General features: G+C 40.2%; 1 protein-coding gene across 1 annotated transcript in view; it reads left to right on the top strand.

The window, feature by feature from the left end:
- The window catches only part of WDR33 (WD repeat domain 33), a 68,650-nt gene that overhangs the window by 47,974 nt on the left and 4,298 nt on the right, over positions 1–16,378 (top strand). Inside the window, exons 8-20 of the mRNA XM_088060768.1 lie at positions 1,790–1,916; positions 2,479–2,633; positions 2,761–2,839; positions 3,355–3,465; positions 4,252–4,346; positions 5,980–6,066; positions 6,293–6,432; positions 6,775–6,927; positions 7,258–8,301; positions 11,151–11,253; positions 11,538–11,982; positions 15,505–15,671; positions 15,803–15,895. Coding sequence (XP_087916894.1) covers positions 1,790–1,916; positions 2,479–2,633; positions 2,761–2,839; positions 3,355–3,465; positions 4,252–4,346; positions 5,980–6,066; positions 6,293–6,432; positions 6,775–6,927; positions 7,258–8,301; positions 11,151–11,253; positions 11,538–11,982; positions 15,505–15,671; positions 15,803–15,895 — 2,799 coding nt within the window. The remainder of the gene's footprint in view (positions 1–1,789; positions 1,917–2,478; positions 2,634–2,760; positions 2,840–3,354; positions 3,466–4,251; positions 4,347–5,979; positions 6,067–6,292; positions 6,433–6,774; positions 6,928–7,257; positions 8,302–11,150; positions 11,254–11,537; positions 11,983–15,504; positions 15,672–15,802; positions 15,896–16,378) is intronic.

Here is a 16,378-nt window from a genome sequence, read left to right as displayed (position 1 = left end):
GGAGTTGGGTTCCTTCATCTCTACTGTCTCTCAGTTCTTATAGTTGTTCCCATATACTTGCCAAGGCTGGATTCATTTCTTCTTTGGCCAAGAACCTCTTCCCTGTCTGTCCTTTCCTCCAGAGAGGAGGGAAGTTGCACTCCCTTGAGACTGTGCTCTGTGTGTTATCAATTTGCTTCTATTTTAAGATACAAGTATATTCCTTATTCTGAAGCAGAAAATTTTTGCTTTTTTTATATGTATTTCATACATTTGTAGCTCTGCAGACTCTTATTGTATAGTTACATAGTTTCTTAGCTGGCATTCAGTACTTTTGCAGTGGTTTGTTGACAGACACATTCCTGGAGTCCCATTCTACTCTCGTTTCTTCAGTGAACCAAGGCCATTCTTCTGCTTGCCCGTGTATATAGACATAAACAATGTGCGTCTAGGAGAAAGGGGGGAGGCTTCAGTAGGAGGCAAACCAAGGGGGGAATTACTTAATTAACTGTACTTTTTATTGGGGATTCTTGTCAATTATGCTCATCTGCTAAACTTATAAAAGTGCCCTAGCCCTATATCCATGTGCGTTCTGCTGTGCTTTCTGCCATAAGTGCACTTGAAGGATCCTTCAATAAACAGTAGCCACTTTTATCCTTTTAATCTTTGGTTTGTGATTTCAGAGCTCAGAAAGGCATCAATTCTAATGGGATTTTTCTGTGGCCTCAGGAAAATTTCAACTACCACTTATTTTTAATGTCTTGTCAAAGTGAGATCTCTGTTAAGACACCTTGTAGTGCTTAAACTTACGTTCCACTGTGTGGGAGCTGTCTGAATTGATGGGAATCCTTAGTCTCTCCTGGTGTATGCTCCCATTCTTCCATGCCATTTATGACTTCAGTGCCTTCATGTTGCAGGCAGACCCTCCTTTCTCAAATTGATTTTTTCTTCAGTTACTGCATGCTGCCTCATTTTCTGGGATGGACTATACTGTTGGCCCTCCCATGAAGTGGGCTGGTGTAGAGAGATTGGGAAAAGAAATTATTGTTTGTTATTTCTTCTCTGAATTCCTGTAGTTAACCTCAGAAATCTCATTTTCTCATGCAGCAGGAACAGGCTTTTTTTATTTGTTTTTTTGGATGGATTTTAGCTCTTCTGAACAGCACTGATTTTCCCTCAAGGTCAATCAATTTCAAAAGGAAATTATATCACAAAGGGGTTTTTTTGCTAACTCTTTAGCATTGGAAAAACCTGAATGAATCCCTGTAAACTGGTAAGAGATCTCATCTCATAAGGTTTCTTTTCATCATAAACTAATTTAGTTTTCAGATCCATTATGTAATTTCTTTGCTTATTTTCTGACAGGACAGCAAAAGGATAGTACTGATACGATAGGAACAAATAGGTATTTGCTTTATCTTTCTACAGCTTTTCACTGAAAGTGAAGTGTCACAGAATCATTTTACCTCACCACCTCCATATAAATGCTTCATCAGTGCTACATTTAAAATACTGTGAAGTTGTATAAGGCCAAAGCCTAAAAAAAAGTACCAATTTAAACAGAAACTTCTTATATAATTTTTCCAGAGAGCTTCATTTGAGGCCATAATCTGAGAAGAAAATGCTTCCATTAATTAGTGGGAAGGAAGGCAAGATAAATAACTTGGAAGAGATTTTATTTAGTTCATATTTTGTAACCTGTGCTCTGTGACGTTTTTCATTCAGTTTTACATTAGTTATAAGGTGTGCACCCTATAATTTCTCAGTGTCTGTGAAATCTTAGAATGGACAATTTTTATCTTCTTAACAGGCCATGGAGCAGATGTGAAATGTGTTGACTGGCATCCAACAAAGGGCTTAGTTGTTTCAGGAAGTAAAGATAGCCAACAGCCCATCAAGTTCTGGGATCCAAAGACTGGCCAGAGTCTTGCCACACTGTAAGTTCTTACTCATAGACTTTTGATTTACTCAAATATAAGCTAACTTTATAAAATATTTTTTCTTAATTCCCTACTTAGCTCTTTTCCTCACTTTTCAGCCATACATAGGTACTTCGAACATGAAGCTAGTGCTTTAAGCTATGCCAGAAAATCCAGAGGTTAGATGAAGACAAGTCTGTACTTAGAAAATTGAGACTTTAATATTCATTATTTAAATTTTCTTTGTTCTTCTTCACAGACAATCTAGTCACACAGTTCTCATTCAGACTCAGTTAGGGAAATACAAATTAAATGTTTCATCTGGCTGATAAAACTTTCTTATGCTGCAGTACAAACATGCACAGTAACTGGATACTGTCTCAGTGAGTGCTACCAGTTGCTTTGCAGACAGAAGACCAGGATCAAAGCACAGGGCCTCTGCACAAAAAGCCCCAGTGTTCTGCTTTAGTAGCCTGAACTGCCTCATTATTGACCTGAATTTTTGTGACTGGCAAATGACACATTTTTATCTGTGTCTGAGAAATCAGTTTCAGGACAATCAGTTTCCCTCTGCTTGCAGACATGCTCACAAAAACACAGTGATGGAGGTGAAACTGAATCTCAATGGCAACTGGCTGCTGACAGCTTCTCGTGACCACCTCTGTAAGCTCTTTGACATCCGGAACCTGAAAGAAGAACTTCAGGTCTTCAGGGGTCATAAGAAGGAAGCCACAGGTCAGATATTTTTTTTTTTAATTATGTAGATTGTTATTATTAAGCTTAGATTAAAAATTAAAATTATTCCTATTCATTAGAAATCTTAGTATTATACCTTCTGATCATGGCTTACTGTATGTTTCAGCTGTGGCCTGGCATCCTGTTCACGAAGGGCTGTTTGCCAGTGGAGGGTCTGATGGGTCCTTGTTGTTCTGGCATGTTGGGTATGTGGCATTTTCATCAGCATGTTTGAAAGATGTTGGTCAGCTGTGCAAGCTGTTAGACAACATACAAAATGCCTCTCTTCCTCCCCTTTGGTTCCATATTTAACCTGCACATTTATGATAATAGTTTTTCTCTGTACCTGAGGAATTTGATATTATGCTTCATTTATGAAGTTTTCCTGTAGAAATGTGCTTTAAAGGATACAATTGCATGCACAAAACCAGCCATGTATTGAGATGGTGAGGAATAGTTGAAACTCCTAGTTTCTTAAAGCATTCTGAGGTGCTGAAATTATGTTGGTTTTAAATGTACAATTAAAAATCCCTATGTTACTGAACTGCTTATTAAAACCTCAGGGAATAATCAGTTCACCCAGTAGAAAAATGACAGAGGCTTAAGTGACAAAATGACAAAATAGAGGATGAACAACAACTGAATAGCAGACATTTTCTATTGTAGCTGTAGAAGATATTCAGCTGTATGATTAATTTCTATTTGTTTTTTTATGCATCAGGGTTGAGAAGGAGGTTGGTGGAATGGAAATGGCCCATGAAGGAATGATCTGGAGTCTAGCATGGCATCCCCTCGGACACATTCTATGTTCAGGCTCAAATGATCACACCAGGTAATTTCAGGTATTTAAAGAGAAGGTCTAAGGGACTGTAATTTACTATTTTAGAAACTAGAACAGTGTTTGGCATCATTTGTGACTGATACACAACCAGTGGCCAAAGCAGAGACACAACTTACGTCAATAGGAAGCACTAGGTGGCACTGACATTTCATATTGTAAGGTAGAGTCTGACCTCTTGTAACAAATATTACAGTTTTGATTGGTGGGAGCTTTTGAAATCTATTGAAGAAATGTTTAAAGAAATAATTCTTGTAGTTTCTTGCTGAAGAAATACTCCTGTGTCCACAGCAATTTTTCCCGCAGATCATTTGCTGGTCATGTCTTTTCACATGTCTTTACAGACACGTTCAGAGGCTGTAGTTCATGTTTTTAGGTTGGGCATGCTACAAACATAGTGTATTTTATAAATGCAGTAATTTTTTTGTGGGAGCATGTGTATATTTAGTGTATATGAAGAATATACTTGAGCAAGAAGGTTTTGGAATGGACTAGAAATTTATTTTTTTTCAAGATCTGGTGTTGATGCCTTGTGCTTAACATCCATTACACTTTGAAGTATCTTCTAACTTGTAACTATGTAATTCATTACAGTACTTTTTAGATTTTTTATTTTTGGCTTGAAGTTCATACCCTGTGTTCAGATCTAGAGCTGAACTTGATTTACTAAGAGTTGAATCCTTATATAATCAATACTATACTAAAAATCAAATAACTAATTAGACTAAAAGTTGTTAAGTCTTGACCCTTTAATGAGATCATATAACTTCCTTTTGACAGCAAGTTTTGGACTAGAAATCGGCCTGGAGATAAAATGCGAGATCGTTACAACTTGAACCTGCTGCCTGGGATGTCAGAGGATGGTGTGGAATATGGTAAGGCATTTTTCCTCAATATGGAAGGAAGAGGATTGGGGTCAGGAACAGGCCTAGGTCATTAGGTGACACTTCTGGGTAAGGTGAGGAAGCAGAATTATAGCATTGGGGACCACTTGGGCAAAAAGACCTTTTTCTAAGGATGATTTTACTCCCCATGTTATCAGTGATCGTCATTCCAACAGTGGGTTTTCTTCTCTTCCCACAGCTCCAGGAGGTAAGACCTGCTCGGTCAATCACAGGAAGGAGGTTTGGCTGTCCCTCTGGCAATATCTCCAGTTTACTTTTCTTCCTGAAAACTTCATCTGGCTTCAAGGCTTCCCACAGTCCTGAACTGCAACAGGAAAAGCAATAAGAATTCTACTAAAACTTTTAAACTTTACTCCGCTCTTAAGGATTTATCTCAGTAATTTTAGGCTGCTCAGGATTGCCCAGCTCATTGGTGTGCCTCAGCCACCTGTAGTTGCATCTATTTCTTCAGATTTTTAATTATTTGCTTTTGGGAGGTGATTAAAATGCAGCACTTTAATACAACTTAAATTTTAAAATATATAGACTTGTTATAACAAAAATGGGACTGGTTATAGGTTATTATTTCTTTTTCTCAGTTGCTACCCTAAATGTAACCTTCCTGAAAGGACATAGTTTCTGACCTTTTGGGGTATATTTATGAATCTGAACTTGCAGTACTTTTAATATCCTCTACTTCATGTATAAAACTAAATTGTGACCTATGAGTTGTAAAATATCTATTTATTATTGGAATATGACACTGTGAGAAACAAAGCTCACTCTTTAAATTTTATTAAAAAGTTTAATAATGGATCAAAGGGACAGTATCCAGTGCTGGGGTACCTGGCAAACTGCCAGAAGCACACAGTTAACTATAACAACTCTTCTAATATACTTTGTCATTGCATTGGTCAAATGCATATTAATTAAGATTATACATATTTAAACATTTCTTTGAGTTTATATATTTGGGGAATTCTTTATTAGTTCAACCTCTGACCTCATCTTATTAGAGCAGGTGCCACAATGCAGGTGTGATTTTGAGAGTCTTGTATTTTGTTTCCTCATGAGGCCCCCTGGTCTGTGGTTTGACAGTTACTGAGGGCCAAAGGGGCAGTGGTGGATTCTTCTTTGCTCTTTCAGTGTTATTTGCCCAGTTTTTTCAATACAGACATTCTAGCCATTTTTACCAGTACTTTCAATCAACATTAGCTATTTCACTTTTGTCAGTTAGTTACAAAAATAAAGGCATTAGTTGTTACTTCACAACTACAGTTACTTGGGCAAAAGTTAATGTTATAATACACAGCACATAGCCTCTATTTTAATATTTTGCAAAAACCTAAACTATAATATATATTTATCACACTAAGATACACGATTTACACAGGGATTTGGGTATTAACCATAAAAGGTTGACAAATTATACTATATCAAAAGCAGCTAAAAAGAGATTATAAACTGTACTATATCAAAATAATTTTCAAAAGCCAACAACAGTGAAAGAAAATAACTACATAGTTATTTATAACAATACTAATGGTAAAAGCATATGAGAATCCAAAGGGATAAAACAGTAATGTTAAGAAAAATTTTCCAAGTATAATTTTTTTTTCTCTAGATGATCTGGAGCCCAACAGTCTGGCAGTTATTCCTGGGATGGGAATACCTGAACAGTTGAAAATAGCCATGGAGCAGGAGCAGATGGGTAAGTAATAGCTATGGGAAAGCATTCTCCTGAATAATCCAGATACGGTGTGACTTCCTTTTCATTCTTTTCATATTTTTTGGGAACACAGGAGCTCTTTTCTAAAGTTCTGTGTTGTGCATATTTGTCATGTAAAGAAGGATGAGCTGAAAACCTCTGTGAAAAAAATAAAGGATCTTTCTGTAAGCTTGCGTTGCTCTGACTGTTTGTTTCCCTGGTGCCAAAGGGAAAGATGAGTCCAATGACATTGAAATGACAATCCCAGGACTGGACTGGGGAATGGAGGAAGTAATGCAAAAGGACCAAAAGAAAGTGCCACAGAAAAAAGTTCCCTATGCAAAACCAATACCAGCACAGTTTCAGCAGGTAAGTAAGTACCTGATACACAGTGAACAGAACAAACTGTTCTTTTCCCAACTTCAAAAAGTGTGTGTCTTCTGAAGTGTTTTGGATTTTCAGTATCAGCTCTCCTGTATAAATACCCAGTGCAATTTACCACAGTAGCTAGTTTAATTACTATTTAAACATGAAATATTTGGTTTAATACCTTCTATCTTGTATATGTACCTGGGAAGAAAACCAATTCAGCATTGTTTTTACTTTCAAGTATTCATACTGCAAAATGTTTCAGCATATCCTTTCTCATTGCAGCAATGTGTTGCACACGTTGTTCTACAGAATTAATCTTGTGTTTCCTAATCTTTATAGGCATGGATGCAAAATAAAGTTCCTTTGCCTCCCCCACCTGAGCCATTGAATGATAGAAAGGAGGATATTAAACTGGAGGAGAAAAAGAAATCACAGGCAGAGATTGAGCAAGAAATGGCAGCACTTCAGTACACAAACCCACAACTCCTGGAGGTATGTGTGGAAACACAGGGATTAACAAGTTTGCTTTAGTCCTTTCTGTGACAGATTTGGACTTCAGCACTAAAGTGAGCAGCTTCCTGCAGCAGTTTCACCAGTTTACCTTTTTACAAAAAGACATCTAATTGAACAGGATATTGCACTTAGTGCGTGATGATGTGAGGCCCACACATCTCAGTTTACCAGTGGGTCTCTTCAGTTAGTAATTTCTTAATTACAAGAAAAGCATTCTTAAATTCCTATGAAATGGGATGACTGCTTCTGGTTTTTAGTTGTAACATACTTCTGTGCTTGGTTGATTTTCTGTGTCTCTTTTTTGGACAGCAACTGAAGATTGAGAGACTTGCACAAAAGCAAGCTGAGCAAGTGCAGCCACCACCCCCAGGAGGATCTCTTCATGGACCTCAGCCTTTCCCAGGGCAAGGCCCAATGTCACAGATGCCTCAAGGGTTTCAGCAGCCCCTTCCACCTCAGCAGATGCCAATGAATATGCCACAGATGGGACCTCCTGGTCCACAAGGACAGTTCAGACCTCCAGGACCCCAAGGACAAATAGGACCTCAAGGTCCGTTACACCAAGGAGCTGGAGGTCCACAAGGGTTCATGGGACCACAAGGACCTCCAGGCCCCCAAGGGCCTCCACAAGGAATGCCACGGCCTCAGGATTTACACGGACATCAAGGAATACAGAGACATCCAGGCCCTCATGGGCCAATGGGGCCCCCAGGTCCACAGGGTAATGCTGGCCCACAGGGACACCTGGGACCACAGGGCCTGCCTGGGTCTCAGACTCATTTAGGACCACAGGGCCCACCTGGCCCACAAGGTCACTTGGGTCCTCAGGGTCCCCCTGGAGGTCAAGGGATGCAGGGGCCACCTGGTCCACGAGGAATGCAAGGACCTCTTCCCCACGGCATGCAAGGAGCTCCGGGATCTCAAGGGATGCAGGGCCCTATATCCCAAGGGCCTTTGATGGGACTTAATCCTAGAGGAATGCAGGGTCCACCAGGACCCAGAGATAACCAGGGACCTAATCCACAGGGGATGATGATGGGTCATCCACAAGAAATGAGAGGTCCTCATATACAAAGTGGTTTACTAGGACATGGTCCCCAGGAGATGCGGGGCCTTCAGGGGCCCCCACCTCAAGGTTCAATGCTGGGACCACAAGAAATGCGTGGGCCACCTGGTCCCCAGGGCCAGCAGGGACCTCCACAAGGCTCTTTGGTGGGGCCTCAAGGAAACATGCAAGGACCTCAGGGACAGCCGAACCCTTCGAGAGGGCCACACCCTTCCCAGGGCCCTCTGCCCTTCCAGCAGCAGAAAACACCTCTGTTGGGTGATGGGCCTCGTCCCCCATTCAATCAGGTACGTGGTGGTCTTTGGAACAAAGGGACTTTTCAGAATGTGGGAATTAAAACTGTCTGTGCAATAGAAGTGCACAGCAGGAGCTGAGAGAATGGAGGTTGGGTATCCCTTGCAGGACTGAGGCCTCAGGAAAATTGAAGTGATAGTAAGAAGGGTTCTGTAGGTTGGAAACTGCAGAAGGTGTCCCTGTCCATGGCAGGGGGATTGGAAATAGGTGATCTTTAAGGTCACTTCCAGCCCAAACTGTTCATGATTCAGGTAACTGTGGAAAAGGGATTATTTGGAACAGTAGTACAGAAACCAGTCTGCCATGAAAATATGTAACCTTAAGAGAAACTCCTTTTTTTTCCTTTTTTTTTTTTAAAGACACTGAACTGTCTTAAGTGGGGTATTTCCTGGGGAAACAAACAAGCACTAATAAAAGTCAAATTTAATGAAACTGAACATAAGAAAAGTCATATGTATTAATTAAAACAAGGTGTTGCCAACTCTCAGTTGTCCAGAGTAGTTAATCTGAACTACAGGATGAATTGACCATAGATGTTGACACACATCTGGAATCAGCTTAGGTCTGGTTGCACTTAACACTTGACTTTTAAGTGCAGAGGGATACAGTAGGACACAGCACTTTCCATTTTCTGCTCTACTACACATCACACAACTCTCTGTGGTTATTGCATCTCATAAGTTTCTCTCTGGATAGCACCAGTTCTGTACTTTGTCTCAACTGTCTTCAGTTCTAGGTGAATTTTGAATGGAAAGTTTACTAAAAAAAAATCTACTTAATTGAAAAAAAAGAAAAGTGTGGTGTTTTTAAACCAGAATTGTCCCTTATAGACCTGCACTCAATAGTTTCAGTCAAAGCTTAGAGTACTTAGTGTGTAGTCCAGTACCAGTCACAGTGAGGAACTGAATATTCAAATGAGCTTTATCTCAGGGTTTCCTTTTCAGATTGAAGCAGAGTAGCCCACAAGTTGTGGGTTAATTTGAATATTTTTTCCTTCCAAATCAATAATTCCCTCCAGAAGTTAATGTGCCACTGTTGCTGAGATCTCAAAAGTATCCATTTTACACAAACAAGTGTTGGTTCCCCAGCTATATAACTTAAACCAGCGGAGTTGCTTCTTATTGCTATCGCAGGGAGACTAATTTTGCTTTGAGAATAATTACCATGTTTGTGGAGGCTGCCCTTGCACACTGTTTGGAATTCAGTAGGGTGTTTTTGACAGGTGGCTGGTTGGGTTTTTTTTGAATACTGCTATCTTAAAGGCTTTTACAGATACTAAAAATATGGCATAGTGAGGTATTTTAGACCATTCTTCCTTCCTTGTGCACCTTTAGTGTGGTAATGGCTTTTAAAAATAAACATATTTGAAAATTCATGTCAGGTTTTGTTCCATTTTGCTTCTTTGTGATACGAATACAGCAGTAGTTCCTGTTTAAAAAGGCCCCATCTGTGATTTTTTTTAAAAACAATAGACTTTAGTTTGTTTTGTCTTCTGGATTTGGCTTTCTTTTTCTTTAAGCTTGTACAAATCACTTCTCTTCTTTTTCAGTAGCAGAAGTGTGTGAATATCTACTTTATCAAGGGCTTGTGACATTAATACAGAACAATTACAGATAATTTTAAGGGTTAATTCCCATATAAGATATTGTAACCTGCACTGACTGTACACTGGAAGCAGAGGTTTGCTGGGATGCACAAGACTATTTTCAGCATTTAGTAAAGTGCCTTTCTAAACTGCGTATTTTCCAGTTCAAGCCCAGTTTGAGGCCTGGAATGAATTTTGAAACAAAAATCCCATGAAAATGCAGAGTTAGGGCTCTGCATTCCCAGCTTGGCAAAGCACGGTTTGTTTGTAATCAAGGTTTCTGCTAAAGGAGAACTATTTACTGAGTGCTAAAAACTGCTACTTTGGTTAAATACTTCCATAAATGGAGGAAATTCCATAAAATTTATTTTAAGTAAGCATCTGCTAAATATATGGGAAATCCAGGAATTCCAGCAAGGCTTTGGTCAGGAACAGCAGAATCACTGTGATAGCTGGCTCTTACCTAGTCAGAGGATGGATTTGTTCTGGACTCAAGTCAACATTCCATCACTAGGAAGGTATTTTTGGGGATTTTGTTTTTTGGGTTTTTTTTATGGACATTAAGCCAGATCTTTTATTTTGCTTATTTTCCCAACATTCTTACAAAATTACTCAATGCAAATATGAAGTTTGTAGTACATATATATTTGTGTGCTTTCTTGTGTTTATCACCTATATTGCAGTTGAATATAAATTTTTAATTTAAAACTATATTTCAAGATATGACAGGGTAAATGCACAAATGAAATTTTCGCTTCTCTGCAACCAGAAACAAAAAGGTAGTGTTTCTCCAAAATAAATTTAGAGCATTAAAATTATTTAACTTTGATTCATGGAGAAGTTAAGCAGTGTAATTATGACCCAGTGGTGTGCTGGAGTACAGATCTGTAAGTATTTCCAATCTGCAGTCTGGAAGGGTTTTAACAAGTCAGTGCAAAGGCCAAGTCTAAATCTTGCATTCTTACAGAATATTCATACTCAGAAAGAATATGGGCTTTTATCATCTTTGGCTGTAACAGGTGAAATGTGAATACTTGAAATGCTGTTTCCTATAAAAGGGTGTGTTTCTCAGTGACTGAAGCATTACTGATGTGAATGTCTGAAAACTGAGGCTGAAACCATTGGAATATGAGCTGTTTCTGTTAAACCTATGCAGATGCAGACTTTATGGAAAGAAAATTGTTTTGCACTCCTAGAAAATTTTTTAATTACTCACACGTGGCAATTCATGTGGCTTTTCTTCTTACATGCTCACAGGATGGACAGAACCCGGGTCCTCCTCCGCTGATACCAGGCCTGGGACAGCAAGGAGGACAAGGTCGTCTGGGCCCTCACAACCAAGGACCTGGTCTTAATAAAGGTAATTAAACATAGTCTGTTTTCCTGTGAGTCAGTCTCCTCAAAGAGGGGCTGTCCCAGTGCTGTGCATCCAGGGAGGAATGGCTGGAGCACAGTGCAGGGACTTGGCTGAGAGAAAAGCTTCCATAGGTGCGGGCTGGGATATACAGGAAAAATTTTCCCAGAAATATTGTTTAATGTGAAATGTATCCCATATGCTTTCTAGAACTGTGTGAACTACAGCATCCTGAATTTATTTAGAAATTATTACAGAAGCCTGCTGTGGTGGTTTTTTTGTCCCTCAAGGTGATGCCCGTGGGCCACCCAACCATCACCTGGGCCCGTTGTCGGACAGACGGCACGAGCAGAACAGCAGCGGCCCCGAGCACGGGCCAGAGAGGGGCCTGTTCCGAGGGGGCCAGGACTGGAGTGATGGCAGGGACAGACGGGGACCTCACCCCGATTTCCACGATGACTTTGATCGACCAGACGACTTCCGTGACGATTTCCACACAGATAAGAGATTTGGCCATCGATTACGAGAGTTCGAGGGGAGAGGAGGCCCACCATTGCAAGATGAGAAATGGAGACGAGGTGGACCCGGGCCTCCCTTTCCTCCTGATCACAGGGAATTTGAAGGAGGTGGTTCCAACCGTGGGCCTCCTGGTGCTTGGGAAGGACGGAGACCTTCAGATGACAGATATCCACGGGATCCGGAGGATGCGCGCTTCCGAGGAAGGCGAGATGAGAGGTAAGAATAAATCCGTTTCTCTTTCTTGGGTTAAAGGGTAAATGGAGGGAACTCTTTTATTCCTGGTTTCCTTTTCATTAAGGAGTCTATCTGTTTCAGATTTATAAACTGGAAACCAATAAGGAAATGAAAACTCTAATATACCTGAGTATAGAGTCCATAAAAATCATTCAGTAATAGAAGAAAACTTGAAAAATGGTCATTATACACAGCAGCTTCCGTGTCTTTAAACAGTAAGTAAAGAGAAGGGGGAAAGTTTGTAGAGAAGATCCAGTGACACAGGATGAAGATATGAGACTGCTTTGATGAAAATTGAGAGGAGACTTAAAGGTTAAAGTGACAAACTTTTGAACACTAGAAGTGGATTTTGAGATTCTGTCTCCAGTCACAAACTACAGCATGACTGTAGAGACTGTAGGATGAGATGCAATGCCCTTGTAAGGAGCAGGAACAGTGATCTGACTGCCAGATAGAAGGGACAGAGTTACAGCATCTGTTGGACTGTCGAGACTATTTTTTCATGCATTTGCTTGTAGAAATTTTATTTCTCTTTCTGACTTATTTCTTAATGCCAAATGAAGAACTCAAAAATAATCTGATTTACAGCAATGTCCTTGTCATTGCTCACAATCTCCAAATAGATAACAAAGGGATAAATTTGCTTTTAGTTACCAATGTAAATATGGAGGAATTAATGCTGTCTCTGAGATTAACTATCAGCAAAATTGCTCCACATTTATGTTAGTTTAATTGAATGACACTTGGCCTCCAAGGTCTGAGTGTCTCACTGACCACCAACTCTCTATGTATAAGAACATGTGCTTGTACAAATATGCTGTGGTCTCCACATAATGTGAATTTTGTGTGTTTTAGTTGCCTTTTTAATAATTTTCTTACATTCCTTTTACTTCGCATCTATACAGCTCTTCTTTTAGCTATTTTCTACCTAGCTCTGTAAGATGTAACTTCCTTTTGTGTGAAGAGTGTGAAAAGAAATGAACAGTAACTAAAAGAAGGTAACAATTAAAGCCATTTTTAAAAAGTAAAGCCAGATAAAATCCAGTTGGATGGTCCAGTGGTCCAATGGTCTGCATCACAGAACTCTAAAAGACACAGCAGACAAGACTTTTAGAAGCTCAGTAGAGATTTTTCAGATCTTATATTGAAAATGCTTAGGGACTGGAAAGTATTTTATTATGGTCCTGATTTTTAAAAAGTTTCAGGAAGGGAAAAAGAACCCTGTGACCTGTAAATCTGACTTTTGAACTAAGAGTATTCTATTTATCAGATTACAAGTGCTTGCCCAGAGAGTTTGAAATGAAATGGCACAGGGCTCTAAAAGGCTCTCACTGTGCTTGTAAATTTGATGATTTTCCTGGAATGAAAGTGAACTAGGTGCCATTTACTGCAGATGCTGTGGTGGACTTAATCCCAACCACTCCTTTAGCTGACGTGGTTTGAAATTGAGATCGTAACTGGTTTGATCAAGCATGAGAGGCAAATGTGTGTATGTGTGTTTCTCTCTAATTTCCCATCCTTCTCATCCCTGTCCTGTTCTTACTCTACCTGTGCATATCAACATGATGCTTCTACTGCAGAGACCTGCCTCTTCCTGCCTGCTAATCTGCACAGTGTGTAGTTGTGTACAGTAAGGTCCTAGGCCTCGGGGAAGAAGATGTGAGAGCAGTCAAACAGGAACTGAACCCGATGCAAGGCAGGGTTTTATGTGTGACTGATATGAAAAGGCAAATAAGGATATCCATAACACAATATTAGGAGCTGTGGCTGTGTCAGGCATAGGTATCGTAGATTTCAAAACTCAGCTGTATCCATGAGTTGCCTGAAATAGGAAAGGGCCTATTCCTGCAGCCCTGGGGCCTCGTGTTGAAAATCTTGGTCATTTCCAAGCTAAGTCAAATCACACCACATCAGTATTAAAGCGGGAGGCCCTCTAAGAAACCTCTAGAGGACTGTGCTGTTTCAAGGCTAAAAAATATTGCTCTGTGATTATTTGAACCATTTGTACCTGAAACTGTTGAGTTTGTTTTCCCAAACCATCCAGGTTAATGTAAATGGTTCATGGTCCATACAAAGCACTCCTCCATCCACTGTTGTACCTGTACAGGCACAGCAGCCTCCTCTCTGTATTGTGTTTGTTTTCTGGGAGGTGGAGACAGACCTATTGTTTTTTATTAAAAACAATGTAAAAGTTTAAAAATATTGTATTGTGTTATGACTACTGTTAAAATATTTAAATTTGTAATTAAAAGGTTAATGTTGTTAAAATTCTAAATAAAAGTATCTAAAGTTTTGCTTGTAATAGGATGCACTGTGTCGTTAATGAGCTGGGGAAGGGGATGCTGCACACAGCCAACACCATGGGAATACTGCGGTGCTTCCAGTTCATCCAGTGTGAAACTGGGAACAGTGGGGAGGTGGGAGGCATCTGTGACTGGGCAGGGAGTGCTCCACAACCGTGTGCTGTCACTGAGGGTGGGCAGAGTAGCGTGGGGTGGCACGGTGGGGACACCAGAGTGCCCGCACCATCCGAACACCTCAGCCGGGCTGTGCCTGCGTCCTCTGCAGCGCAGTCCTCACAGAGCAGGGCTGTGCTTTGCAAACACTCCAGGTGTTTGAACAGCTTCTGTCAGGAACAGAACTGCTAGTTATTCACACAGCCAGCTGCAGGCTTACCTGACATGGCACTGACAGCTCAGGAAGAGCCATTCTCCTCTCTGAAGAGCTCTCAGAGTCCCCCACTGCAGTGCTGGAGGAGCTGTACTCAGTTAAGATACAGTGCAGAACCCAATCGCAGCAAATTCCATTGGTACTTACAGACAGCAGTTATCAACTTCAGGGTCATAATTACATTTTGCAACACAAAATTCATTACTGCAGTTGGATAAACTGCTCTTCAGGTTGCAGAATGCCACTGTGCACTGTTCAGCCACCTCTGTGCCTACAGATCCAAGGGCAGCCTAGATGCTTTTGCTAAAATTGTAAACTTTGAAGAATGGAATGAAAAGGAAAATTGTCTGGCAAAAGAATCATAGAATTAGTAGGAATGAGATCCTGTACTGTTTTGTTATAGCTACAACTCTCATTGCTTCTATGTTTTGTTTGTTTTATGATGGAAATGGAAAGGGAAGGGGAATGTAAGACCATCAGAATTAAGTGGAATTCACTTATACTTTTCCTTGCCTTACCTCACCTTGTATCTATCATCGCTCATTGATTGTTTTCCCCAACTTTTCATTAAATTAATGCAGTATGTTTAATAATATTTTTCTTGTATGAAAAGCCAACATAATCAGTGGAAGGAAATATGAAAGGAAGATTACAGAGCTTACTATCAAAGTGCTCAAAGGCAGAAATGAGCACTTTCCCACCTACAAATTCTGTTCTAGTAACTGTATGTGCTGTAGCATTAAGTGAAAACAGTTCAGAAATTAGTTGATAATTAAACTGAAGCTGACTCAGTGATGCCTAAAAACAACATTTGTATCATGTTCTTTCTTGTAGCTTCCGAAGAGGAGGACCCTCAAGACATGAGGGCCGGGGACCCAGGGGCAGAGATGGCTTTCCTGGCCCTGAAGATTTTGGGCCAGATGATGCTTTTGACTCTCCAGATGAAAACTCCAGAGGAAGGGATCATGGTGCTCGGGGGCGAGGTCGAGGTGCTCTGAGAGGTAAGGGGAATGTTCTTCCATGCAGAAAGGCAAGGGTGAGGAAGGAAAGGCATTTTCTTGGGCAGAGATCGGTATTTTCATGAATACAATGTCTCTTCTCACTCCTGTCCCCTGCTTCTCTCACTGCTCAGGAGCTCGGAAGGGTTTGCTTCCTACTCCAGATGAATTCCCACGCTTTGAAGGAGGGCGGAAACCAGAATCCTGGGATGGAAACAGAGAACCAGGTAAAAAATTTGGTGAAGTTTGTAGACTTCTACAATATAATAACTTAAACCAGAAATTTTTAAAATCATGTCTTGTACCTCATATGTTTGTTACCAGCATTTTACCATGAGATAAACCAAATGCTGTTCTTTGGTCTTTCAAATTTAGGAAAAAAGAACTATACAGAATTTAACTGAATATGGCTGTCTTACCGAAAAAAAAAGTGATTGTGGCCTCAAAGCCTTGATTTTCAGTTGTGTTCTTGTACAGTCCACAACTGCCTGGGCACTTGTCACCTCTGGATGATTGAATCACATGTCAGAGGGCTTTTTTTTAAAATATGTATATGAATGCCAACAGTAATCTTTCTCTGGGTTGATATCTTTTCAGCTGCAATGTCTGACAGCTTATATCTGCAGTTGTGTTACTAAAGGCAGTCCCATATGGGGCAAGACAGAGCTGTAGAATGTCAGGGAAAACAAAGCACAAATGAAACATGAATA

Source organism: Pseudopodoces humilis, chromosome 11 (genome assembly GCF_049639895.1).
Source record: "Pseudopodoces humilis isolate 2021_Gansu_Grassland_sample_001 chromosome 11, ASM4963989v1, whole genome shotgun sequence".
NCBI lineage: Eukaryota > Metazoa > Chordata > Aves > Passeriformes > Paridae > Pseudopodoces > Pseudopodoces humilis.
Note: the sequence above shows the minus strand (reverse complement) of the source record. Positions and strands in the feature narration are given on the sequence as shown.